The 25306-nt window shown below is 40.1% G+C and overlaps 1 protein-coding gene across 2 annotated transcripts; it reads left to right on the top strand.

Annotated features, from left to right (window-relative positions):
• The first annotated feature begins 926 nt into the window (after nt 1-926).
• LOC100126430 (aberrant pollen transmission 1) lies at nt 927-24748 on the top strand. Of its 2 annotated transcripts, NM_001112596.1 has the most exon segments (25): nt 927-1537; nt 1696-1807; nt 1916-2212; nt 2717-2979; nt 3072-3282; nt 4224-4394; nt 4508-4585; nt 4811-5056; nt 10532-11466; nt 11469-11527; nt 11530-11541; nt 11544-12628; nt 12896-14687; nt 14883-14986; nt 16330-16686; nt 16796-16914; nt 19542-19800; nt 20233-20457; nt 20597-20736; nt 21841-21913; nt 22141-22242; nt 22322-22690; nt 22843-23010; nt 23260-23647; nt 24119-24568. In NM_001112596.1, coding segments are annotated over 25 exon segments (7815 nt in total). In that variant the 5' UTR covers nt 927-1388; the 3' UTR covers nt 24220-24568.
• The last annotated feature ends 558 nt before the right edge of the window (nt 24749-25306 follow it).

The raw sequence follows: 25306 nt of genomic DNA, 5'->3' as shown, positions 1-25306 counted from the left end.
GCTCTCATGAGCAGAAAGTCTCTGTTTCTAGCTTTAGTTTAGTTGCTTTGATATTAGACACTTTAATTTGGTGAAATTATTGTTTTTATGTTATGTTTTACTAGTGATCAACAGTCAATTGTATGCAAAAGCTAGAAGGAGAGTTAGGATAGTAAGTAGTTCCAGTGCAGTTTTGGAGATGTTTCAGGATTCATATTTTAACATTTGTAGTATTTATCTTACTATGGTCTGCTGAAATGTCACTTCTTTGAGCAGGTCGTGATCAGGGTTTCTAAGGATAACTTGGCATGGTTGGAGCACACAATAGTATTGTGCGAAGCATATCCCTTGATGCACACACACGACCTGTTGTTCGTTAGTGGACCTGCAGCTTATGACTGTAATGCTATAAGTTCCCCTATTTGATGCTTTATCATGTACTAAACCCTGTAATAATGGTGCTCGCTAGACATTTGCGTGAACTTTGCTGCTGAAAGAGAAAGATATCACTTGTATGCTGATGAAATACATCACTTATATGTTGAAAGACACTTCTATATCATCTTGTCTTGTATATGACTTGACAAGGATTAAACAAATGGACTTGAGGCAGGGATTAAACCATAAATACTAATTTGGTGACCAGTGATCACGGGGGATTGGAGAGGATTGAGGGGAAAATTAGTTTATTTTCTTCCCAACCCCCTCCAATCTTTCGTGACCCCCTTGTCACCAAATCAACCCTAAGAGGATTAAATTTCCAAGAGGATTGAGTGAGATCCACTCAATCCCTATCTAGATTAAATTCACTTATGGCTATTTTGGAAACCCTATTTTTCAAAGGGATTTTTATTTTTCTAAGTAAAATTAGTTTATTTTTCTTGAGAAATTAGAAATCTTAATTCCCTGCAACGGAACAATCTCCAATAGAGTAAATAACCATCCCATGTTGGATCTTGAGGACCCGCTGTATCCACCGTTCCACCGTCCACGCGGCGCTTGGCTTGGACGCGGCGCTGTGCGCGGTACGGGCGTACGCCCGTGCCAGTTCCGGGTATGTTTTTTATGGAATTTTGACTCGGACGTGGGTAACCGCCGCGCCACTCCGCCCGCACCTTTTTTCCTCCCCACCCGGACCGGCCACCCCCTTCGCTTCCCCCGGAAATGGCGCGCCACCTCTTCCCCACTCCGCTCCTGGCCACCCTCTCCTCTCCATTACTCCAGTCCGCGATTCCGCACCATCTCCGCTCAGCCCCGCGCTTCCCCTCAACTTTCCACAACCTCGACCAATCGGATCCCGCACGGAGCGCGCGCCGCGATTGCTCGCCGTCGTGGCGACCTCGCATTCTTCTGCAAGGAAGGGTTTGATGCCATGACGGAGTGCTAGAGGCCGAGGAGGAGAGTCGAAGATGATGCTTGGGCTAGTGCAGCTGCTGGTGGGGTTCGTCGTCGCCTGGGAAGCCGTCGAGCTCGTCCTCCGCCACGGCCTCCTCCTCTCCGTCTTCAAGCTCGCCATCCTCGCCGCCCTCGCCGCTGCGGCCGGATGCGTCGCTATCATGTACGTTCGCTCCCCTCTTCCTCCCCTTTCCACGAAGCCTCACCGGATGAAATCGTTCGTTATTTTACGCTTTACGAGTATACGTTATGTTCTCAATTCTCGGAATGGGATGGGGTAATGGCACTCAAGAGTTCGTGTGTTGCGAACTCCAATCGCAGCTTCTTCGCCAGGGCGGTAGCCTGGGTACTCCAACGCGCGGCCAAGCTCTCCATCGGTTGCCGCTCCTACGGCTTCAATTACCTGAGGGACATCACCATTTCATCACCGAAGGTACCTCCCCGCCTACCTGCTTTCGTGGCCTCTCATTCCTCCACGGTCCACGCCAATGGCAATGCCAATCCTGACATATGACCCATCCGCGTTTGCACTGCATTTCAGGGCGCTGTTGAGTCTATCTGCATTGGTGAAATTAGACTTGGCCTGCGGAAACCGATCACCCAGCTGGGATTTACAGTACTAACCCATGGCCCAATCCTGCAACTGCAAATCTCTGATTTGGATGTTGTCCTCAGGCAACCTGTGAAATCCACTAACAAGAAGAAACCCGCCCCTCGCAAACCGATCTCAACCACAACAGCTAAAGCAAAAGGAAAATCCAAAGGACAAGTAAAATGGAGGCTCATAACAAGCATGGCCAGTCTGTTGTCATTATCCATAGTGGAGCTGAGGCTTAAGGTACTGCCTACTATACAGATACTTAAATTTCATCGATCATAGTTATATTGTTATGAACACTCACAATTTTGTGAATGACATCTTTCTCCCAGCAATCCCATAAACATTATTTCCCTGTCATTATTAGCAAATGCTGGAAATGAAGAGGCTCATAAGGTGTCATAGTTGTATACTGACATATTCTCAAAGGTTTAGTCGCTTGATAGACTTTTGTGCCAAGTTCTTGCTAGCAGATGTGTGCTCTGGTTCTGGTTCAGTCTTTGGTACATTCTATATGATAGATTCATATCCAAATAGTCTAATTTTTATTTTGTTGTTAGGAGCTTTATAATGCAGGTTTAGCCATCTTTGTCTTTCTTGTTTTGTTTGTAATCTATGATTTTTTTAAACAAAAGGCACATATGAGTCAGAGTAGCTCTAACACGTGTTCTCACTTTTGCCTCTCTCTCTCTCTCTCATGCGCCCGTTGATAACTTGGCAAAAACTTGTCTCTAAATACTGCAGGCTCCAAAAGCTGCTCTTGGTATCAAGGACCTCAAGACTGATATATCTAAAACTGGAGGACTGGATCCAGTTCTTAATGTTCAAGTTAATATCATACCTTTATTTGTGCAAGCACTGGATTCAGACAGCATTGGAAACAACACATTGGTGTTTAGTAAATTGGATTGGTGGGTTAGTGGACAATATTGTTCAGCCATGGACACTTCAGACCATAGCTCTTTCCTGTTTGAGGATATATCACTCTCATGTGATCTTCATCAGAGGTAACACGCTAAGTCAATGCTTTGCAAACATCACCAGATTTATAAATAATGAATAGTTAACAATAGGAACTATTCTTGACTATGTCTTCTAGGGATAAAGCAATTAGAGTAAAAAATTTGGACTTGATGCTTGGTCCAATTGTTGTGAATTTGGAAGAGAAATTACTAGCAAAAAAGAAACCATCTGCCTCTACTGTTGCTGAGCAAAAGGATGAACCTTCTGTGGATAATAAATCAGCAGCCAGATCTGAAGGGGGCAAACTTGCATCACTAAATAAGAAGATCAGTATGTTTCCAGAAAAGGTTGTATGAACTCCCTAGAGTACAACTGATGTTTCTATATTTATCTATCCACAAGTATTTTTCTCTGCTGCATGCATAGTTCATATTTTATTTTTTAGCTTGTTTATGCTTATTTATACTTTTGACAGCCATTGTATTGGTTCATTTTCCTAGACTACAAATGATGTTTCTATATTTATCTATCCACAAGTATTTTGCTATATTGCATGCATAGTTCATCTTTTATTTTTTAGCTTGTTTACACTTGCAGTGGTGAGAGTTGTCTCACTGAGTCACCAGGTCACCAGTTTGAAGCAACCTCTCCGCATCTGTGGGGGGAACTCCGCATCTGTGGGGGGAAAGGCTTGCCTCGGTTTATCCATTTTTCAGACCCCACTCATGTGGGAGCCTACGGCGCTGAGTCTGCCCTTGTTTACACTTGCTTATACTTTTGACAATAGTCGTACTTGTTCATTTTGTCTTTAAAATATGTGGACATATACTTTTGTTGTTTATATTGACTTGGAGGGAGGCTGCATTGGAGTGATATTGCTTAGCAAAGCTAAATCTATTCTGGATATATATATATATATATAAACAGTATGTGCAGGATGCATATTTCTTTAAGTATAGAACCATCAAATAATCATTCTTCACTGGCACTGATATTGCTCATTAAACACAAGTTATCATTGTTGAGTGTGCAAATTTATAGGACTGAAGAAATATCAGAAACAAATAGTTAGAGGTGATGTTAAATATCATATAAATTGCAACTCAAATGTTTTTTGCTAGCACATGTAACCCAGGCATTAAGGGGTTTAACTTTACCTGGGGTCCAATTCAAAACTTTCAAGTTATCTCCTACTGTATATATTTGCCATTTTAAATTGTTGTTGCGGTTTTTTAGAACAATTTAATTGTTGGATTACTGTTCACTAAAATGTAGTTTTATTTGGAAGGTTAGCTTCAATATGTCCAAACTTGTTCTGAAGTTTTTGCCTAAAGATCATGGCCTCTCAATCAACAATGAAATTGGTAGCATATCTTTGAGATGTACAAGGTTACAACCACAAGACTTCGGAGAGGTCACAACACATATTCGGTTGGAAACTGATGTAACGGAGATTCATGTATGTTTTTATGATATCTGTAGGATTTTTTTTTCAGTTTTGGTCATTTCAACATGATTGTTTTCTATAGAAAAACTGGACCTGAAGTTTTTTGATGACTGATTGTTTTGCAGCTTCTAATGGATGGCGCTACCTCCGTATTAGAGGTTGTAAAAGTTTCAACAGTTGTTTCAGCTAACATTCCGTCTCAGGTCAGTTTGATCTTATTTATTTATTAGTTCAAACCCTACTATTTTTTATCCTTTGATTCCCCTTGGAGAATTTTGAGGGGCCTTCATCTACCTTCTTTTATTGCCATTTTTTGGAGAATACTTTCCTTACACACAAATAAGGCTTCCCTTGAATACACAGATACAATGTCTTTTTAGTTTATAAATCCTTTTGGAGCTAATGTGCTTATGCATTTTTTCTCTCAGCCAGCATTACCAGTTCAAGCTGAAGTAGATATCAAGATTAGTGGATTCCAATGTAACCTCATTGTAAGCAGAATTAAGCCTCTGATTAGAATAAACTCAGATAAAAAGAAGCCTCTTGTTCTTCATGAAAATCCTCAGCAAAAGAAGGCACCCAAAGAAAAATTAGCATTGTCTTTGGCATGTACTATGTCAGTTCCCGAGTTGACTCTTGTGCTTCATAGTCTTGATGACGTACCACTTTACCATGTAAGTGTTAAGTACCTTATGACTGCTGTGCTGTACTTTTCTGTTCTTAGTTGGTTTTGTTGCTTGCATTGCATTACTCACAAGGCTCAGATTAAGGAAAACCACTCATATTAGATTCTAATAATGGCATGTTCTATCTCTACTTCTCTAATTTTTTTTTCCGAACAAAGTGGCATGAGCTCTGCCTAGAGGTGACAATGAGCTCTAAATTTTACACTATAAAATGTAAGGATCGGATCGGATTAGGGCCGAGCACTATTTTTATCTATTTTTGAACTAAACTAATTTAGGGCCATAACAAATTGTGAATGATCATTTGGATCACGATCCATTACCACCCCTAGCTCTGCCTTTCAATTAAGAAGAGAGAAATAGGGGTTCACTTATAGAAGTGGCAAAGGTCAACACAACATGCTAGATGAGATAAAAAAACAAACAGAGCCCAGAAAAATAAAGTCCCACCAAAGTTGACTTTGGCGGATGCAAGCGGTGAGCTCTTTTATGTTGCTCTAGATTTTCTTTGACCCTTCCAGTGACTTGGGGGACTGGTATGGACCCATTGAAGATCCTGCGGTTAGCTCCTTTTCATAGGTCCCACATGGTATAGATAGCTAGACCCTTGGATGCTCACTTTTGTTCCCTTGTCACCAACCGTAGTGTGTTCTCCCACTAATCTGTTAGGGTGTCGAAGTTTGCATACATTGCGGGTCTACCCTTCAAAGCGTTCCCAAGCGAGAATTTGGATCCATACTTCTTGCGCAAAAGGGCATGCCAAGCAAATGTGGTAACTAGTCTATAGCGGCCTGTTGTATAGAGCACATCTGTCCTAGTGAGGCCATCCTCGGTGTGCCAAGTTTTCCGCTGTGAGTTCTATCTATAACTCACCTTCATATTGCTAAAACAATCATGCTATTTAGCATCCATAAAACTACATAGAGATTGATGACATTAATGTGAAGGGGAAAGTTGCACTTATGGAGAGAGTGGTATGTAGGTGAGGAAAGGAACTCAATTGTAAAGGAAACAGAAACTTGATACCAATTCATGTTTGCACAAGTATGGTTTGTTAATAGGCTTCTTCTAATAGAGGGTTCTCATATACATTATATATAAGATAATGTAATAGTAACATTCCTAAGTCCTATTGAACATATTCGATTCCACCTAATGCAACATTATTTTTTCCTCGAAAATACGCAGGAGAACTGCATATCATTTCATTAAAATAAAAGAAAGAACAAAATGTACAACACTATACCTTGAAAAGACTTCACAACAAACACACCACTAAATAACAAAGAAAGAATGACCCGACTAGTAAAACATACTAAGGAATTATGCACCTAGCATGTTCCAAAGAATAGAAAACGACGCTCCTTAGCTCTTGCTGTACACCACAAAGTTCGTTCCTCCTTGATAGACCACACGACTTTGTTCGCATTTGGAGCAGCAGCATTATAAACATGTTTCCAAAGCTCCCAAGCAACAAGGATAGCTAGTAGATTAAGCCCTTTCCTTTGTTGTTTGTCCACTTGCTTGACAACAAGCAGGCTTGTTCGCGAACCCGCAAAAATTAAGCCTGTTTGCGGGTTCGTGGATAAGCCAGGTACCCCTACTTGACCGAACGACTCCCTCTCAAGCCTCTATTAAGAAACAGGCTTAGTAGAAAACGAAATTAGGGATGACAACCCGTGAAGTCTACTTAAACCCGCCGTGTTCGCACCTGCGTGTGCAATTCCAAACCCGCACCCGAAACCGTCGGGTTTCGGGTCACCCGCGGGTTTTTACTCAGTGTACACTTTTAAACAATAATTCAGCTATAAGCAATTAGGTACATGCAATAATTGAGCTATATCTACGGATTTTTAAGCCTTCTCACATTGAGCAGCAACAAAACATTTCATGAATCATAAGCTAAGTTACTTATTCAAAATAGTTACTATTGTATCTTAATCATTTTTGCGCAAAATAAAGAATGAACCAAATTTCGGGTCGGGTGCGGCCGTGCGGGTCATCCGTGGGTTGAAATAGAAACTCACATTCACACCCACGAAACTTCGGGTCCAGTGCGGTTTGCACCCGCGGGTCAAAATCCTCACCCGCACCCATCGGGTTTCTGATCTGCGGGTTATATTGCCATCCCTAGACGAAATCCTCTCAGGACTAGCTCGTTAGAGAACGATGGACACAAAACTGGCCAAGTGACGACGAAAGATATAAGAATGTGTTGCATGGTCTATCAACTTGATTACAAAGAGGGCAGCGAGGAGGATCAAGTATATCTCTCTTTGCCAACCCATCACCTGTCCAACATTGCTTAAGAACAACCAACCATATGAAAAACTTGCAACATAGTGGAGCCTAGGATTTCCACATTTTTCCATGGTGCAAATCTGATGGTGACCACAAAGAAAGTAGTATAGGATGATTGCAAGAGTATACCCTGAGCCAAAGGGCTTCCAAAAGGTTGATCCTGGACATTATATTGCAAAATCACATCCTTAACCAAATCCAAAACATTGTTTACAAATCGTCTAGTCGACCCTAGTTACTGAAAGCAAAGTATGCAACAAGTAATAGTAGATTGATCAGAGATATACATGGTACATGTGAGTGTAGAGGCAGAGTGGGCTTGATATAGAGCCGTCCTTTGATATACCTTACCAAATACAAGTCAATTTACAACACATGCTGGACTTGGAGCCAAGGCACATAACCTGGCGACTATACCTAGGCCCAAGGTCCAAGGCATGTCGTCTACCATACCCCCACGCCCGAAACATCTGTTCCTCAGATGTTGAGAATGTTTTGAATTCTGTAACACAGAAGGTGGCAACCCTTTGGTGAAAATGTCGGCATACTATAGGGAAGATGGAACCTATATAACAAGATATCGCCAACAACCACACGTTCGCGAGAGCAATCTCAATATGCTTGGTATATTGGTGTGGAACCAGATTGCTGAACATGTAAGCAACACTGATGTTGTCATAGTAGACCAACATGACATGTCGGAGGAGAATGTGAAGTTCCAGTAAGAGCTGTCACATCCAGGTGGTTTCTGCTACAACATTGGCTACATTGTGATATTCGGCTTCAACACTAGCATCGACAACTAGGATATGAGGTTGTCACAAAGGAAGACTGCATAAGCCTAAAGTGGATTTGCAAGTGTTGGGACAACCTTTCCAATCAGCATATGAATAGGCCACAAGATCTGACTGGGACATGGGGTGAAGGAAAAGGCATAAGTCCAAGGTGCCCCGAAGGTAGCGCATGATGTGTTTGAGGGCTGCAAGGTGAGGACTGTGAGGATCATGCATATGAAGGCAGACTTGCTGAACAAGATAGATGCCAGGCCATGTGAAGGTGAGTACTACCACCAGACTTCGGAAGTTAGTAGGATCCTCAATATGTGAACTGGCCGTGATCGATAACTTAGGATGGATATCAACTGGAGTGCTACAAGGCTTGCACTTTGTCATGCCTGCAGACTCCAATATCTCCAAGCAAAGGAAGGTATGGGAGAACCAAGTATCATGATACCATGAAAGCAAAGTATGCAACAAGTAACAATAGATTGATACCTGGTCCAGAACTCCATAATCCATTCCAGACAACTAGAGCATCAACGACAGTAGTAGAGCAATGTAGGATGGTAGTGGAGGAGGTGGAAGAGAACACTAGCATTAGAGGCAGTGAGACTCCATTCTCCTGCTCGAAAGTGAAAGCTCGTACAGGTGGTAGATAGGCATGAAAAAAAGCTCGAGCTCGATGAGCCGGCTCGGTTCGGCTCGTACCGACTCGACGCTTAGAATGAGCCTGAGCTGATCCTGTTTTTGTGGCTCGTGAAAAGAGCGAGCCAGCTGGGCTCGACTCGTTGTGGTTCGCGAGCTGGCTCGTGGCTCGACCCAACAATAATTTGTTATATGAAATCCTAATTAGCATATAGCGCTAGTACAAAATAGATGATTAGTTTATGTTATTTGAGATTAGCATATAGTGTTAGTACCAAATAGTCGAGTCGAGCCAACTTTTCAGGCTCGCCAGAGGAGCGAGCCGAGCCGAGCTCGGCTTGTTACTTGACCGAGCTGTAGCGAGCCGAGCCAAGCTTGGCTCGGCTCGACTTGTTTCCACCCCTAGCGGTGGATGGGGGGAATGGATTTACTAGGAGATGTATATATCAAAACCCTATTAAGCCAAAAATACTTGGCCCATGTGCGAAGTGCACAGATGCCAAGCCCAACTTGCATGTCATCCCCTTCTAGATTAGTCATCCACAATCTAATTGGACGACTTGATTTCTAATCGACCTAATCGGGTTGTAGTGCCTAATCGAGGTCAGGGGACTGATTAGCCTGACTAATCATGAATTCGTGGTTAGTCAGATGACTTGAAAACACTGATCTCAAATCAGTATATATTTTTCTCTCGAACACGCAGGAGAACTGCACATCATTATTTTAAGAAAAAAAGAAGAGTCCATGCTGGACCAAACCAAACATTACAAACTGACACAACCACCTTATGGTTGCCAAAAACACCAATACACAAAAGGATCCATGAATCTAGACAAAAAACAGAGCAGCTATCTAAACTCAGTTAAAGACCTGGAATAAGGGGCGGTTAGAAAGGAGAGCTCCTTAGCCCCTGCTAGCCCCCATACGTCCTTCTTTTGATTAGCTTTTTTGAGAGCCACATCTAGGTTTGGAGCCTGTCTATCAAAAACACCACTATCTCTGTGCTTCCATAGAGTCCAGGCTCCAAGGATAATTAGGGAATTCAGCCCCTGCTTAGCTACACCACTGACTTGGCTGCTGACCCATAACCACCAATCCCCTGCAGCTGCCGCTTCTGGCTGCTGTGTCTACATCCTGCTGGTGAAGCCCCTGATGGTTTAGGTTGACTGTTCATGAAAATGACCATGAAACTGACTGTCCTCACGACATGGCCACATGGGCATGTGGCTAAATCAGTGTATACTGCTGTGCGCTTGTTACATGACTAGTGCATTCAAAAGTCATTATACTAAATTTGGAATTTATGATGCAATTTTGGTAGATGATGAATTTGTTAAATCAGAAATTGCTGGTGACAACAATGAGTACATTTCCAACTCTTTCAGACTACCAGGATTGCCCTCCAGTCTCCTTGATGAGATTTGTGTAAGCTTGGTACCAAGGGATTTCTAACTATCATGTTTAAATACCATAAAAAAACTAGATCAGGGTGAAAGGACATCCCACTTGATTTATCTCTAAGAAGGGACCCACCAAAAGCTGGCCAAGGCTGGAACCTTGACAGTGCGGTTTAAATACATTAGGGGCCTCCCTTTTGTATTTGCTTGAAAACAAAAAGTAAGACATTTAAATGGTTTGCAGATTTTTCATGTGGTGGCTAATGATATCACAAATTATGACATTGCAATCTTGTTTTGATATACTAATCTTGTTCTGTCTGTACTGGATAATGCAGTGTATTTTTCAATCAGCTAATGTTTCTGCCAGTAAGATGATAGACCGAGGAACTCAATTGCATGGCAAGCTTGGTGACTTAAAATTTCTTGTTCCTAGTAAACACCAACAGTCAATGAAAGAAGGTGCTTCAGGCACCTTACTACACATTAGCCATTCAACTCTTGACTTGGAACAAAATGATCCAGGCCAAGATAATGATGAGGACCATGCTAAATCTGCTATCTCTGTTAATATATCTGGAATCAGAATGCACTTCTGTTTTTCCTATCTTGAGTCACTCTGTGCAACTGCAATGTCATACAAAGTGTTTATGAAAAGCATTTTGCCTCCTAAGAAACGATCTGTCCAGGAGAATGCTTCTCAAAAATCTACCAAGAAAGCCAAAAGAGCACTGCTTCTCAAAATCAATGTTGCACAGTGCTCTATTGTGTATGATGGTGAAATGAGGCTGGAAGATATGAGTATTGCTGATCCAAAGCGTGTAAATTTTGGTTCTCAGGGTGGTCGTGTTGTAATCATCAACGAAGCTAATGGTTCCCCAAGGATGGCTTATGTAAATTCTACCAGTCTTCCAGATCATAAGAATGTCCACTTCTCCACTTCTCTTGAGATCTATCAGTTTGGTGTATCCTTGAATAAGGCAAAGCACACCATGCAGGTTGAACTTGAGAACTTCAGATTGACGCATAAAGAGGACCAGCTTGATAATAAACCTGTAGAGGAAACCAAGCTTTTTGATGTGCGTAAAGCAAAGTTTGTCCAGCGTTCTGGTGGGTTAAATGATATTGCAGCCTGCTCTCTCATCAATGTGACTGACATTGCAGTAAGGTGGGAACCTGATCCCTATCTGGAATTGCTTGAAGTAGCTACACGGCTTAAATCTGTTCTGCATAGAATGAAACTCCAGAATTCTGTTACCGAGGTAAAAGATGAAACATTGAACATGGATATTCTTTCCAAAAAGGAATCACCCTCAGACCATGGTCAGCAAGAAAAGGCACAAAAGAAGCGAGAATCAGTGATTGCCATTGATTTGGAATCACTGAAAATTTCAGGTGAACTTGCTGATGGGGTGGAGGCAATGATTACTGTTGGCTACATATTTTCTGAGAATGCAAAGATAGGTGTTTTGGTTGAGGGAATATCAGTCAGCTTTTGTGGTGCGTGGATATTAAAAAGCAGTCGGATGCAGTTATCTCGTATCCCAATTTCTGTTTCTGATAGCAATTCTGATAAGAAATTACAATCTGCAGCTGCATGTGATTGGGTTATTCAATGCCGTGATGTTAATATTTGCTTGCCTTTTAGGTTGCAACTGAGAGCTATTGATGATGCTGTAGAAGACACATTGAGGGCCTTTAAACTTATTTCTGCAGCAAAAACATCTGTGTTGTTTCCTGAGAAGAAATCTAGTACCACCAGCAGCAAAAAGAGCAAACCAAAATCAACGGCATTTCGGTATGTGCGGATCATCGTACGTGACCTGATAGCAGAAATTGAGGAAGAGCCCATGCAAGGATGGCTTGACGAACATATGATTTTAATGAAGAATGTATTTTGTGAGTCCACAGTTAGGTTGAATCTGCTTGATGAGCTTTCTTCAGGTAAAAATAAGGATTCCCCCAAGGCAAAACTGGATAGTTCTGAAAAGAACAGTGGTTGCCCTGATGTTGATGCATATGTTCCTGGCACACACTCCATTGAAAAACTCCGGGAAGAGATCTATAGACAAGCATTTCAGTCATATTACCAAGCATGCCAGAAATTGCCAGTATCAGAAGGGTCAGGTGCTTGTTCAAGTGGCTTCCAGTCAGGATTCAAGATGAGTACTCGTAGAGCATCAGTTATGTCAGTATGTGCAAAAGATGTTGATGTGAGCTTATCAAAGATCGATGGCGGTGATGAAGGAATGATTAGTTTTATTAAATCTCTAGATCCAGTTTGTGACAAAGATGACATCCCGTTTTCCCGATTGTATGGTAGCAATTTTAGTTTGAAAACTAGATCCTTATCTGCGTACTTGAGAGATTACACATTTCCACTCTTTTCCGGAACCAATGGCAAATGTGATGGACGCCTTGTGCTGGGTCAGCAGGTTAGCATTCCTTGCCGTTCACTGATGAAGTAGCGTTAAAATTGCTAACTATTTCTGTGAAATACCACTATAATAGTTAACTAACCTTGTAGTGGTAGAAAAAAATAATGGCTTCACCTAACTGCATATCTTTGTAGTTTCTTCCTTATTCTGTTTGAGCATACTATTCAATATTTCAACAAAATGATATTATCCAGAACATCTGGATAATTCTGTATAGTGATCAAGCATCATTCTAAGTTGTACTGAATTTCCCCCCGGTGGCAGGCAACCTGTTTTCAGCCCCAAGCACGACAGGATGTCTATGTTGGCAAATGGTGGAGAGTAAATCTGCTACGCTCTGCAACTGGTTATACCCCACCAATGAAAACATATGCTGACATACCACTGTATTTTAAAAAGGCGGAAGTATCATTTGGAGTTGGTTATGAGCCAGTTTTTGCTGATGTGAGCTATGCTTTTACTTGTGCACTTAGGAGGGCAAATTTAGCAAAGAGGTGGTATTTTGAGCGTCCTGAGCCCCCTAGAAGAGAGCGCAGCTTACCCTGGTGGGACGATATGAGGAACTATATTCATGGAAAATTTAAATTGTGTTTTAATGAGACAAAGTGGCATCTCCCTGCTTCGACAAGTCCTTATGAGAAGCTTGATGAGCTGTTAATCATAACTGACTTCATGGAAATACATTATGTGGATGGTTATGTCAGTCTTTCTTCGAAGTATCTGAGGGTGTACCTAACTAGCTTAGAGAGTCTAGCAAAGAAGTCCAGCTTGGAAATTCCACACCATCCAGCTATACCTTTCCTTGAAACCCCCTCCTTTTTCATGGATATTTCAATAGAATGGGGTTGTGATTCAGGTAATCCTATGGATCATTTTATATTTGCTCTTCCTGCAGAGGGAAAACCACGGGATAAAGTTTTTGATGCATTTCGCTCAACTTCTCTGTCACTGAAGTGGAGTTTCTCACTTAAGCCTTATACTACTGAACCCATAGAACACCAAAAGAAGAGTAATTTGAATACAACTGCTCCAACTGTGAATGTGGGGGTGCATGATTTGGCGTGGCTAATGAAGTGGTGGAACTTGGTTTTTCTTCCTCCCCATAAACTAAGACTGTTTTCCAGGTTTCCGCGTTTTGGAGTTCCCAGATTTGTACGGTCTGGAAACCTCCCACTTGACAGAGTTATGACAGAACAGTGCATTCGTTTTGATGCCATGCAATTACAAATTAACAACATGCCTCTACAGGCGGATGATCCTGCAAAAGGTTTGACACTACACTTCACAAAGTTTAGGTACGAAATAGCTTTCAGCCGTGGGAAGCAGATATTCACCTTTGATTGCAAGCGCGAACCTCTTGATCTTGTCTACCAGGGCATAGACCTGCACTTGTTGAAGGTATTTATTAACAGAATTCCTGAATCATCAACTTCTATGGATTCTAAGATAGAAAATAAGGTTCTGCAGACAAAAGATAAAGATAGTCTTGGTTGTGAAAAAGGAAAAAAGAAAACTAGTCCAACCGAGAAAAGCCGAGATGATGGATTCTTTCTTTATTCTGATTATTTCACAATACGGAAACAAACTCCCAAGGCTGATGCTGCTAGATTATCAGCATGGCAGGAAGATGGCAGAAAAAAAACTGAAATGCCATTGATCAAGTCTGAGTTTGATGGGGGGGATGAAAGTGATCATGATCAATCAGGTAGTGATGATGAGGGATTTAATGTTGTGGTTGCTGATAGTTGCCAGAGAGTTTTTGTCTATGGACTAAAGATTCTCTGGAATTTAGAAAACCGGGCTGCTGTCCTCTCTTGGGTTGGTGGTTTAACTCAGGCATTTCAGCCTCCAAAACCATCTCCTTCTCGCCAATACACTCAAACAAAGATTCTCGAGAAGAAACAGTTAATTAAAGAAGCTGAGATGTCCAAGGATGGGGCTCTCAGCTCTGTATCCTCAACATCACAGCCTTCTGAACCTCAACAAATCAAGAGTTCAGAGTCACCACCTTCCAATGGATCTGGCAAGCCAGATCTGACATCAAGTAGTGAAAATGGTATGATCAATAACACAATCCTCTGTTTTCTAGTTCTTGACATAATCGTGTTCAGTCGATGACTATGATGTTATTATTTATTATCAACAAGCACATTCTTATCATATTATTTACTTCTCATTAATGCGTTAAACACTAGCAAATATTGAAATAGTATTCAATTTTTTCACTCTATTACCTTGCTGTGTGATGTAGCACTTAAGCGTTCAAATAATAGTGATTCAGAAGAGGAAGGTACCAGGCATTTCATGGTTAACGTTGTCCAACCTCAGTTCAATTTGCATTCAGAAGAAGCAAATGTGAGTAAATTGCCACTGCACTTCTTTGCTACATTTTATTTTGAAGTAGCATTTGGCATCTTAAATAATATCAGATTGTTTGTTAAATGCAAATCTTCCTTGTGATTTTGTATTTTCATAAGCCTGTGATTATGCCACTTTAAATCTTTCTGGTCTGCTGGGGGACTGGAAACCAAACCAGCTGGTTTGCTAAATCAAATTGTGGTGCAACTTTGAATTGAAAACGATTCACTCAGTTTTTCACTGCTAAAAAAACCAGATGCATATTTGACTTCGAAACTTAAAATTATGTATGTTTGAACCCCGCCCCCCAACCCCAACACACACAAACACAGGATCACAGGATGCTTCTCTGCTGAGGTATTGAACTCTAGCAGCGCACCACAAGGCAGAGGTGTTTACCCTGCATATTACACAAAGTACTACGATATAACAAAATATTATCGTTTGATTGAGCTTTTCTTTTATAAAGGAAGATTATTTTAAATGAACTTTTCAATTCATATTTTTTTTGGATGGCTGATAATGTATTACAGAAATGTTAAGATGGCAAGTGGGCATTCTGTAGCTAAATTTAGTTTTTTCCTCGAAAAACGCATGAGAGCTGCGTGACTGCGTCTCATTATATTAAGAAGAAAGGGATTAAGGTCCAAGAGGACCGGTACAAAAAAACCACCCTATGGTGGCCAACAACAAGCATAAATAAAAGGGTCCATAGGGAAAAAGATACAAAGGGTCGACCAACAATTACTAAGTCAGGCTTGCTGCGCCAAGAGCAGCAGCAAGACCTAGGCTTCCAAGGTGTTTCGCACCAGCTAGGACCCATAAACATAGCTCATCTAGGAATCTCTGCACCTTGCCCATGGATGGAGATTCTCCATCTAATATAACTCTGTTTCGATGTAACCATAGGCACCATGCTCCCAAGATAATGGCACTGTTGACTCCCTTTTTAGAGCTTTTGTGCACTCGATTGCCCATTTTTCTCCACCAGTCAGCAAAATTAATATCCTCTGGCCCGGGAATTAGCTGGCCCATACCAAAGGGGGAGAGAAAGCTATACCAAAACTGCCTGGTGAGACACAACTAGTCAGCAGATGCTGCACTGTTTCTTTCTCTTGGTCACAAAAAGGAAGACCTCTTTTTTGTAGTCTGTCAGCTGTCCAACACTTATTCTGCATGGCTAACCAAAAAAGGTCTTGCACTTTGGAGGAGCCCAAGATTTCCAAATTTAGTTTTCAAGCCCTATTTTTTCAATTATTTGTTGGCAACATGATGCTGAAATTTATGAGTGTTCCTTTCATCCTCCATTAATTGCATTAGATATCTGCTCAACATATCAGGGTAGGTTTCTGCTAGCTGCTGGTAGTGGGCGGGTCATGGTTCGTTCATTTCATTCAATTGTGCAAGTTGGTCAAGAGATGTTTGAGAAAGCAATTGGTTCCAGTAATGATGCTACTGGTGGGACTGGGCCAGAAATGACCTGGTCACGTGTTGAGCTCTCTGTCATGTTGGAGCATGTTCAGGCTCATGTTGCTCCCACAGATGTTGATCCAGGTGCTGGTATTCAGTGGTTGCCAAAAATACACCGGCGATCATCTGAAGTTAAGAGAACGGGTGCTTTACTTGAAAGGGTATTTATGCCATGCCAAATGTATTTCCGCTACACGAGGCATAAGGGAGGAACCCCTGAACTAAAGGTCTATTCTCTTGTCAATGATTTCATTTTGCTAAAACATGTTCCTGAGCATGTTTTTGCAACTATAGTGGAGGGAACTAGTTTATCTATCAACTGTTTTTGGTATGCAGGTTAAACCACTGAAAGAGCTGACATTTAACTCACCAGACATAACTGCTGGTATGACATCACGCCAATTTCAAGTTATGATGGACGTATTGACTAACCTTCTCTTTGCAAGAACTCCCAAGTAAATCATCTATCTTCTTTCTCCTTTCTCTATTTTTAAGGTTTTTTTAAAGGAGAACATCACCTATCTCGTAGTCCTTCCATTTTAGCGTTTCGGCAGTTACATCTAGAGCCAGTTGTGTGGCTCCTTGTTGGTCCTAAAGTTTAACAGATTGTCTTTTTCGCTCCTTTCTTCCCAAAATGTCCATCCTGATTCCTGCCAATGTTTTCCCAATTGTAATGAAAATGAAAGATGTTTTTCTCAAACATGCAGGAGGATTACTCATCATTTCATTAAAAGGAGAGGAGAGAGGTTAAAAAAATACAAGAAAACACACACACACACACACAGAGAGAGAGAGAGAGAGAGACCCTCACTTAGATAAATGTATTCATGCCTGTTACCCAAATCTAAACGACCACAGCAACAAGAAACTGGCCTAAACCACTGAGTCCATCTCCCTGGCCCGCCGAGTTCCAAATCCATAACTAATCCCCTGCCATGATCAAGGCCCTGAAAAGTCTTGGAGATTTGCCATAAAAAATACATTTGTTTCCGTGTCTCCAAAGTGTCCAGGTGCCTAGATTGATCAATGTATTGAGTCCTTTTTTGATTGTGTCATTGACCTGTCCAGCAGCTACTCTCCACCATTCTTGAAAAATCATGTCCGAAGGCTGAGGAGACAAAGCAGCCAACCCAATCCTTTGCAGCAGCAGGAACCAGAACTGTCTAGAGAACACATGATTAAGGGGGTGTTTGAATGCACTAGAGCTAATAGTTAGTTGGCTAAAAAAATGTTAACTATTAGCTAATTTTCTAAAAATAGCTAATAGCTGAACTATTATCTAGGGTGTTTGGATGTCTCCAGCTAATTTTAGTCGCTAACTATTAGCTTTAGTGCATTCAAACACCCCCTAACCAAGAGATGATTGATTGTTTCTTGTTCTTGGTCACAAAGGAGGCAAAGGGCTGCATGTGGCAAGTTTCTTTTGGCTAGCCGATCAGCAGTCCAGCATCTGTTATGCGCAGCTAGCCATAGAAAAAAAACATTCTTTTTCTTTCAAAAAGTTGCTTTATGATGTAAAGCAACTTCTTTAAGGAAAATCTTTGGGATATGAGAACAACATAACTTCTTGTTAAGTTGTTACTAAATAAAATATTAGTCTACTGAATTGGAAAACAAAAATCAACAACATCAACATAGCCTTTTAGTCCCAAGCAAATTGGGGTAGGCTAATTGGAAAACAAAAATAAACAGAAGAAAGACAGTGAAGAGGTACATATTACCAAGGAAAAAGGAAATATCATTAAAATTGCTTGCACGATTCAAGGAAGCAACAATTCTGCTATTCATATATAGAAGCGAACATTCGTTGCCTGGAAGTTTTTGGACAAAGACATCTACATGGTTCAAGTTTTCCTTAAAAGATCAGCAGCATATATGATGGTGTTTCCATGGAGCATTATCTTCATATTGCAGCCAGTTAATGTTCTGCTGATTAAAGAATTGCTGAATTATTCCTATTTACATCCTAGTTTAAATGCTTCACACACAGTATATGCTTGGTAGATTAGCTGAACTATGGAATCTACCTAATCTCAGGTGTTATGCTTAATCACATTTGTCTGAATATTCCCCCTAAAAAACATTTGTCTGAATATTGGGTGTAGATCACACGTGCCTCAGCAGGTATCAATTAGGCACATTTCTTCCAGTGCAAAACATATATACTGCAATAACTTTCCTTCAATAAGATGGAAATTGTAAGCTCTTTACATGTTTGTACATACCATTTATCTTGTAGACATATAAGGCCAAGAAGCAAATGTAAACAAGTGAGATGGTCACATGCTTAGTCTGTGTTTATTTGTATATATAGCTATTAATGGAGATATTTGGTGGAAAACACTGGCTAGAGAAAGCAGCACATACGTTATTTGAACACTCATAAGTCACTTGCTAAAGTAGCTAATAAATTCTACCAGAAACAGTAATAAGTTAGTGTATGCAGCCCCCTATTTTGATGGGTTCAAGGACTTCATATGGCCATAGTTTGCAGTGTTTCAACACTTTAATAGTTTGCCTATACCTATACCGTGCATTGCAGTGTTGATCTTTCAGGGTTGTGTGCACTTGTGTTCCTTTGTGTATGTGTTGTGTACTTGTGTCTTTGTCTGCCTGCACTCAATGAAGCATTTAACATTTGGTTCCAGTAACATGGGCACATAGCACCTACATACAACATTTGAAGGACACAATTGTTCCACATGTTGTGCAGGCCCCAGTGCTAAGAAGCTTGTTTTGTTATAAGCCAGACCTTGGACAAACTTTAATAAATAAGTTCATGGACTACTGTGTATCCAGTTTGTTTGTTGTCTTTGACTTAGTGATTCAAGTTAAAAAGCTAGTAGATAAATGCTTTAGTATTAAATTATACTTCACTTAGTTCATGCACTAACTAAAGTTAGGCACTTTGAATTTGTTTGCATTCTGTAGCACTTTGTAAGATTGATCTAACTCTTCAACATGTGCAATCTCGTTCTTGAATAAAAGTCTGTATCTAAAAAGTTGTTTTAGTCTATATTGATCAGATCATTCTTATCTCAGTAATATTGCTTTGCACTAATTGGACTTGTAAATTTGTCAGGAAACCGAAGAGTAATCTAAGCTATCCCCTGGACAATGATGATGACAACATTGAAGAAGCATCTGATGCAGTTGTACCTGATGGAGTTGAGGAGGTAGTATTAGCTAAGATTGGTGTTGAGGTAAAAGAAAGAGCTCGGAAGCTACTGCTTGATGATATCCGGGCCTTATCTATCTGTGGTGAAACATCTCATGGTCAGAGTCAGTCACCAAAGGCTAATGACATTGCATGGATTGTTACTGGTTCAAGGTTAATGCTGGTAAGTTCAGAAGTACCATTGTTATATCCATGTTGAGTTCATATTAGTATAAAAAAGATACATCAGTTATATGATTGTATTCTTCGGCTATCTTCATTTAGTAGTTCATACCTCAATTAATACTTCCTCTGTGCAAAAAAAGTGTTTCTGTTTTTTCACAAGTCAAACTATCCTAAGTTAATAATGTTTATGATATCAAATGACCATCATTGGATATTTTTGAAATATATTTTCATAATTTACTTGTTTGATATTGTAGAAGTTAATACTTCTATAAACTTGGCCAAACTTAGAATAGTTTGACTTAGGACAAAACCAGAAACTCATATTTTGGGATGAGGGAATACTTGCTTTAATCCACATTAGTATATAGTTATGATTATATCATTATTATGTCTTAATTACCACTATTGCTAACTTAACCACTGGTAGGTCAAACAACTGAAGAAACGACTCGTGAATGTCCGCAATGGTAGGAAAGAAGCATATTCTATGCTAAGAACCGCTATGCAGAAAGCTGCACAGTTGAGGTTGATGGAAAAAGAAAAGAACAAAAGCCCTTCATTTGCCATGAGAATTTCTGTGAGGATAAAAAAGATCGTGTGGAGCATGTTAGCAGATGGAAAATCCTTTTCTGAGGCCGAGATAAACGATATGGTAAACTTGATTGCTTTCTGGTCAAATATATTCTTGATTGTCATTTCTGATAGCACATATAAGTACTCTGTTCAAATTATGCTCAAGAATGATGATAGTTCCTGTTGAAAACTAACTTTTGTTTTTTGTTGACATGTAGATTTTTGAATTCGACCGAGATTACAAAGATATTGGCATCGCCCAGTTGACAACCAAGCTGTTTGTCCTAAAAAATGGACTTGCTAATGCAAAATCAGATACTGTTGTATCACCCTGGAATCCACCTGCTGAATGGGGCAAGTAAGCATCTTCTCCCTCTTGAGTTGTGTACATGACTATTTAGATGCTCACATGCAGCTTTGTACAATCTTTTCTATTTCTTTTCTTAGGGAAATGTTTTCAGGGATGTCTATCATATATCACAATGATGTTCTAGGGCAAGCCTAAACATCTACTATTTATAAATTCACAATGATGTGCTAGGCAAGCCTTTAATGCATGTGCTATGTTCAGTAGTTTGGCAACATGTTTTTTTTGTAGATGTAACTCTAGATGCTTTAAGATCATAAGGTGATTCATTTTCAGGCTGACCAGTAGTGGTATCTGGTATGTATAGGCAAAATGTTTGAAGGGACAAAAATAATGCCTTAGATGCTGAGGTTCATGGACTATAGGTTGCAATTCTATACATCCTCTTCATAATATTTCCCTAAAGAATAACTTTGAAATGTTTGTGAACTGCTGTTCAGTAAACAGAAAAGAGCAAAGAACACAGTAACCATAAACCACTAAGGGCCTGTTTGGTAAATGGGATTGCCCTAGGAATTTTGGGAACTTTGTGTTTCTTGAACTTAATGGCAGAAACTCTGCCTTTCAATTAATACGAATAAAGCTGACCTAGTTTCTAAGGGAAACCAAGCCTGAAAACCTTACGGATGCACAAATTAATAAACAGAAAACCCGCAAAATCAGAACACAATAACCCCAATGACTAACCCTTGGCAAACCACTTACACACAGAGGTAGCACACAAACCAATGGTGCCCACTGCATGTCCTCATTGCCGGACTTATCACAAGGAGCAAAGAGCAGCTCCGACTTTCCATGATGACCAGTATCTCTGACAAGGTCATGTACCGAGTCCTGCCTCGCGTGTTGTTTAGTTCCCTCTATAACATCTTGGTCTGACAAGGCATGAACGAGTCCTTGAGGAGCTATATGTTTTTGGCAGTTGTGGTCATGGTTGTTAGTGTTTGACAAAGGCATAGGTGTGGCTGATTTTTTTCGAGGGTGTGTGCTAATGTGTTGTAAGGGCTCTTACCCCTTTTCTTCTTAATATAACGATACATAGCTCTACTGCGTGCTTGAGAAAAAATCATGATTCATGACTCGTTTCAAATGCAGGAATGCAATGCTTCGTGTTAATGCCTGGCAGGGAGCTCCAACTGGTGGGAATCCAGTTATCGAGAGTTTCTTAGTAAGTTCAATTGAAATCTTTTCGTCGAACTGATAGTATTTTTAAGTTTAGAATGATATTTTCCCTGTGGTTGCTAGTTTTTTTCACTACCATAGTTAGATAAATGAAATGCAGGTCATGATGTACAAATAAGCATTAGTATATAGTGCAGCTCTATACTGGCTTGTTTTTTTTTTTGGTGGATGTCAAATAATAAAAGTGGTTCCTTTTTACTCTTGTAACTGCAGGTAGACATCTATCCACTAAAAATTTATCTGACTGAAGCAATGTACAGAATGATGTGGGGATATTTTTTCCCTGGAGATGAACAGCAACCACAAAAGCGACAGGTTAGATCATTTGATGTCTTTGATGTTTCAAATGTTATTATGCTTTCCTCTTTGTTCCTTATTTTACTACTGTATATAGGAGCTTTTCAAGGTCTCCACTACAGCAGGAACAAGACGAAAGAAAAACACTTCTGTTGCAGAGACAAACAGTCCCAATAACCAGTCATCAAAAGAAACTACATTTGCACAGAAGCCTGAACTTCGAAGGACATCTTCATTTGACAGGACATGGGAGGAAACAGTTGCTGAGTCTGTAGCTAACGAACTTGTTTCACAAATGGAGGGTCAAACAAATACCCAATATGAACCTCAAGATGCTGCTAAGGATTCCAAGTTATTACGTCCTGTCCGCTCTACCCGCGAGGATAAGAAAATTGTAGAGCCCAATGAGTTGAAACAATCTAGACCTCAAAAAATGATGGACTTCCGCAATATAAAAATAAGCCAGGTTGGCATTTACTTCACTGAATGCAGTGTTTTTATACAACCTGGTACTTGTAATACATGACATGATAAAACAATAGCCAGTTTCCTAAAATAACTCTTTTCATGTCATGTGCTCACTATTTGGTCTGATGACAACAATTCTTGGTATGCAAGGTTGAACTGCAGCTCACATATGAAGGATTGCCATTTGCTGTTAGTGATGTAAGGCTACTTATGGATACCTTCCATCGTGAGGATTTTACAGGAACATGGGCAAGACTGTTTTCTCGAGTAAAGAAACATATTGTATGGGGTGTATTGAAGTCTGTTACAGGCATGCAGGCAAGTAATTTTGATTTACTCACAAACTTTCAAAGTTGAAACAGCATTTCAAATTCCAAATGCTTGTATGTTAAAAATCAAAATAGCATATAATGCAAAGCTAGATGTAAATGTGTGTTTATAGTTCAAGGTTATCTTGTTCTATTTTTTATGACTTCCAGAAGGAATCTAGATGGAAATATTTATCTTGTAAGAAACATTAACATTTCCACTAATTTGACTTAAAGGTTACTTATTTCTCTTTTACAGGGTAAAAAGTTTAAAGCTAAATCTAGCAGCCAAAAAGAACCATCTACAGCTTTAATCAGTGCCGCTGATTTTAATTTAAGTGACAGTGATGGTGATGAAGCTGGCAGTTCTGATCAACTTCCAGCATTTCTAAAAAAACCTAGTGATGGAGCTGGTGATGGATTTGCAACCTCCGTTAAGGGCTTGTTCAGTACACAGAAAAAGAAAGCTATGGCATTTGTTTTGAAGACAATGAAAGGAGACGCTGATCATGATTTCCATGGTGAACGGAGTGAGAACGAAATTGAGTTCTCTCCATTTGCTCGGCAGTTGACTATAACAAAAACGAAGAAGCTTATACGGCGGCACACAAAGAAGTTAAACAAGTCTAAGGTTCATAAAGTTACAGGTGAGATGAATATTAGTATTGACTGGTTGATACGATGTCTACATTATGTGCACAAATGCATAGGACTTGCTGTGAGGACCCTGGTTTCTAAAAATGGAAGGGCTTCCTTGTGTTCCTCGTCCTTGGTTGGGGGCTAAAAATCTGTTGTTGGTCATTCTACTATGATACATGCATAAATATCTGGGCATCTAGCTTGCATAGTAAACCCGTCATTTATTACATCTGTGCTGCAAGCAAGCCTTAGAGGCTAGGTTACTAACAGGCACTAGATCCAAAAGCTATGTTCGTACATTCTTTTACAATACACGATAGATTCTTAACACTCTACTAGACAACTTGGATTGGAGTATCTTTGGTACACTTTAGCCCGGATTCCACCATCGTAATTTTGTAAGGTGGAACGAGCTCCGAGCTCGTTCTCATAGGAGTAACCCCTGGTTCTGACTTTTTGTCCGTTGATTTCTTGTTCAGCTACTGAGCTAGAAGTGGCAGAGCTGCCACCGCGTGCTCCTGGGTACAACACGGACTCCTCCTCCGACTCGTCATCGGCGGAAACAAGCCCAAAAGATTAGCCTGTGCCCCATGTGAAAGGTTGATTCAGAGGGATGCTTCGAAGTCGTCCTGAGCCCTGGAGTGATGTCCAAGTTGGTTCTTTACAAATTCTGGTTTTGATCGATACATCGTTGATCCTCAAGATGGTTTTGCAGCCATCCGAATAGATATAGATAGTGTTTCAACATTCCCTCCTCATCGGATGTGGTGTTGTCTGAGCTGAAGTTTTTAGTTGTGACGATGAATTCAGTGCTCTGCAGACAACAACTATTATCATAACCTGAGGGTAGAGTGAATTATTCATTGTATTTTTCTTGAGTTGAGGGTAGTGTTTGAGACATCATTCTCGGCTTTGTAGTACTCACAGTGGACAGTATAAAATCAAGTGCGACAGCAAATATCGTATTTTAAATATTGTACTTAATAAAATATTTAATATATACTAGTATATATGCAGCAGAGATAAGAAGCTTTGCTGTTGAAGGTTCTGACTCTGTAAAATACAGGAGTAAAACTTGTCTTGATTATTCATTTTCCATATTTCACTAATGTGGAAGCTGTCAACCCGGGATCTGTTCTTTTTTTAAGTCATTATGTCCGCGTGTTGCAATAGGAGAAAAAACAATCAAACGTCGTTCACGAAGAACGGTGGAATCTGTTCTTTTTAATATACTAATTAGATACTAGTAGAATATGTTCTTTTTAATATACTAATTAGACACTCATGCATTGCTGCTACGAATTTTATATATCATATAGATAAATTTTATTTTAATAAAACTGAAAACCTATAGGTAAATTTTATTTTAATAGAACTTTAAAATATGTGTTGTGTGAATGTAAAACCAACAATTAAGTTTTAAATTTCTATTTGTACACAAATTTTTATTTTTACATAAAAGTGGAAGACGGGTGACTGGTAAGGTGAAAACTAGTACTTTATTATATAGTAAAGACTAGTACAATAATCATGATTTACGACAATATATCTCTAATCACAGAGATAAGAGAACACATTTTATCCTGATCCGAGTATTAATTCAATCAGTTACAGTACAGTGTCTTTCTAGTGAAAGATGGTAATACAGCTTTGCCAAATCATCACCA

The sequence above is a fragment of the Zea mays genome, chromosome 9 (assembly GCF_902167145.1).
Source record: "Zea mays cultivar B73 chromosome 9, Zm-B73-REFERENCE-NAM-5.0, whole genome shotgun sequence".
Classification (NCBI taxonomy): domain Eukaryota; kingdom Viridiplantae; phylum Streptophyta; class Magnoliopsida; order Poales; family Poaceae; genus Zea; species Zea mays.
This window is presented reverse-complemented; position numbering and strand designations above follow the sequence as displayed.

Coding starts and splice junctions, on each gene's coding strand:
- LOC100126430 (XM_008659760.3), top strand. CDS start 4,236: ATGTCCAAACTTGTTCTGAAGTTTTTGCCTAAAGATCATGGCCTCTCA. Junction 20,458..20,596: donor AGGCCGAGATAAACGATATG/GTAAACTTGATT, acceptor GTTGACATGTAG/ATTTTTGAATTCGACCGAGA. Junction 22,243..22,321: donor AGCAACCACAAAAGCGACAG/GTTAGATCATTT, acceptor TACTGTATATAG/GAGCTTTTCAAGGTCTCCAC.